Below are 1620 nucleotides of genomic sequence, written 5' to 3'. Positions count from 1 at the left end.
GCTAAAGATACCCTTTTAGCTAGCGCCCAGCAAAAAATCAGTTTATTAGAAGCACAATTGGAGGCAATACGGCCAGCGAAAATGAAGAGGGTGGTTCCGGATCCAAACGAGCTTTTGGTTAGCAAAAAGAACGTTATTAAATTACAAATGAATGATAAAGAGATTTTGGAAGCTTCAAATGACGGAGAAGAGCTTAATGAACCGGAAGAGCCCGAAAACGATTGTATTTTTGTGCGTTGATAATTTTATATTTAAATCCGGTTTTAGAAGAGTGCATTTAGTTGTAAGATTTCTGGTATGCCAGAAGTTGGGGGGTGCCCGAAGTGGGGTACGCAACGTTATCGCCACCCTACCACCCCCCGAGTGTCGCCCGCACCGCCCACGGGCTGCTGCTCCGAGCCCCAAGCAGTCTCCTCAGCGAGAGGGCGCATGACTGCGATGTATTGACGACCGCAACATTTGTTGGAACGCGGAATTTTGCTGGAGCGATCTGCAAAAGTGACACGATTAGCCAAGCGGCTATTACTATTAGTGGGAACAAACAACAGACATACATCATCATCTCTTGCAGCCAGTCCTGGACGATGGTTGCCGCCTGTGGATGCTGATTACTGAGAAAGTTAGACAGGTTCCATGTCAGATATGGGCAATAAGGCTCACAAATGAAACATGAGCCACTTAATTTCGTTCTCTGTGTGGTCATCTCCAATCGCCATCCTGCTAAACGTTAATTGCTTGTCGCTCAAAAAATGCTGTAACGACTGACTCACTTTTTCGCGAGGGCCAAAAACAGCCCAAATCTTTAGAAAGTTAGCTGCAACAGTTTTGATACTGTCCAGGGCATCGTACTGTTGTTACGCAGAGCTTACATGTTGATAAGCAAATCCGGTGGAGGGTGTTCGGATCGCGTCGATTCTGATGCGGCCCACATGGCAGTCCCCGCAGCGTATCGACATGGACCTCGAGGAGTCTGGCTGGGTTGGGCCGACCAGTTTTGGGCCGGAGAATGGAGCTCATGATTATGAGGAGCTTCCTGGTGCCGTCGCCCGCCATAAGGCTGTGCCAGTTGTGGAAGAAGGAAATCAGAGCTGGACCCTTGCCTAGAAGAAACTTAGTCAAGTGCAAAACAGCATTGTAAAATCTTTAGAGCAGATCTTACAGTGGTGCTTGGTCCAGTTCAAAGTTTTGTGGAGGGTACGATTCTGGTAGGGACAACGGCCGAGTCGGGCTGTGCTGGGGGTATCGGCTTTGAGGATAGAAGCCACAGTATCGGGCGTCATGCAGTTGGTCACCACACGGTTGATCGCATTGCGGAAGAGGGATTTCGGAGCCAGCTCTGTGTGTAGAACTAGAAAGGGCTTAGTTGAACATGTCAAACTTGACTATGCTGTTTCGGGGAACTTACTTCCCATAGTGGGAATGGCTGTTCGGCGAAAGGACGGGGTTGTCCGTGTTCGCCGGCGTAAGAGGCCAACCATACGAACTGCTCATGGTCCTAAGTCAAAGAAGGAAAAGAAGAGATTATGTGATGATAATGAGAACAGTCCAACCACAGACGGTGTAGGTTGTCTTTGGTTTAAATAATTGAGCATTCCCCGAAAATGCTGCTACTTCGTCACA

General features: G+C 48.3%; 1 protein-coding gene across 1 annotated transcript; it reads right to left on the bottom strand.

The window, feature by feature from the left end:
• Positions 1 to 558: 558 nt before the first annotated feature.
• On the bottom strand, positions 559 to 1412 carry PpBr36_11222 (uncharacterized protein; the record flags this gene model as incomplete). The annotated part of the gene is made up of 4 exons (XM_029898324.1): positions 559 to 611; positions 930 to 1100; positions 1160 to 1336; positions 1406 to 1412. The coding sequence occupies 4 exons, from the start codon at positions 1410 to 1412 to the stop codon at positions 559 to 561; spliced, it is 408 nt and encodes a 135-aa protein (XP_029743391.1).
• Positions 1413 to 1620: the final 208 nt, after the last annotated feature.

The sequence above is a fragment of the Pyricularia pennisetigena genome (assembly GCF_004337985.1).
Source record: "Pyricularia pennisetigena strain Br36 chromosome Unknown Pyricularia_pennisetigena_Br36_Scf_15, whole genome shotgun sequence".
Classification (NCBI taxonomy): domain Eukaryota; kingdom Fungi; phylum Ascomycota; class Sordariomycetes; order Magnaporthales; family Pyriculariaceae; genus Pyricularia; species Pyricularia pennisetigena.
This window is presented reverse-complemented; position numbering and strand designations above follow the sequence as displayed.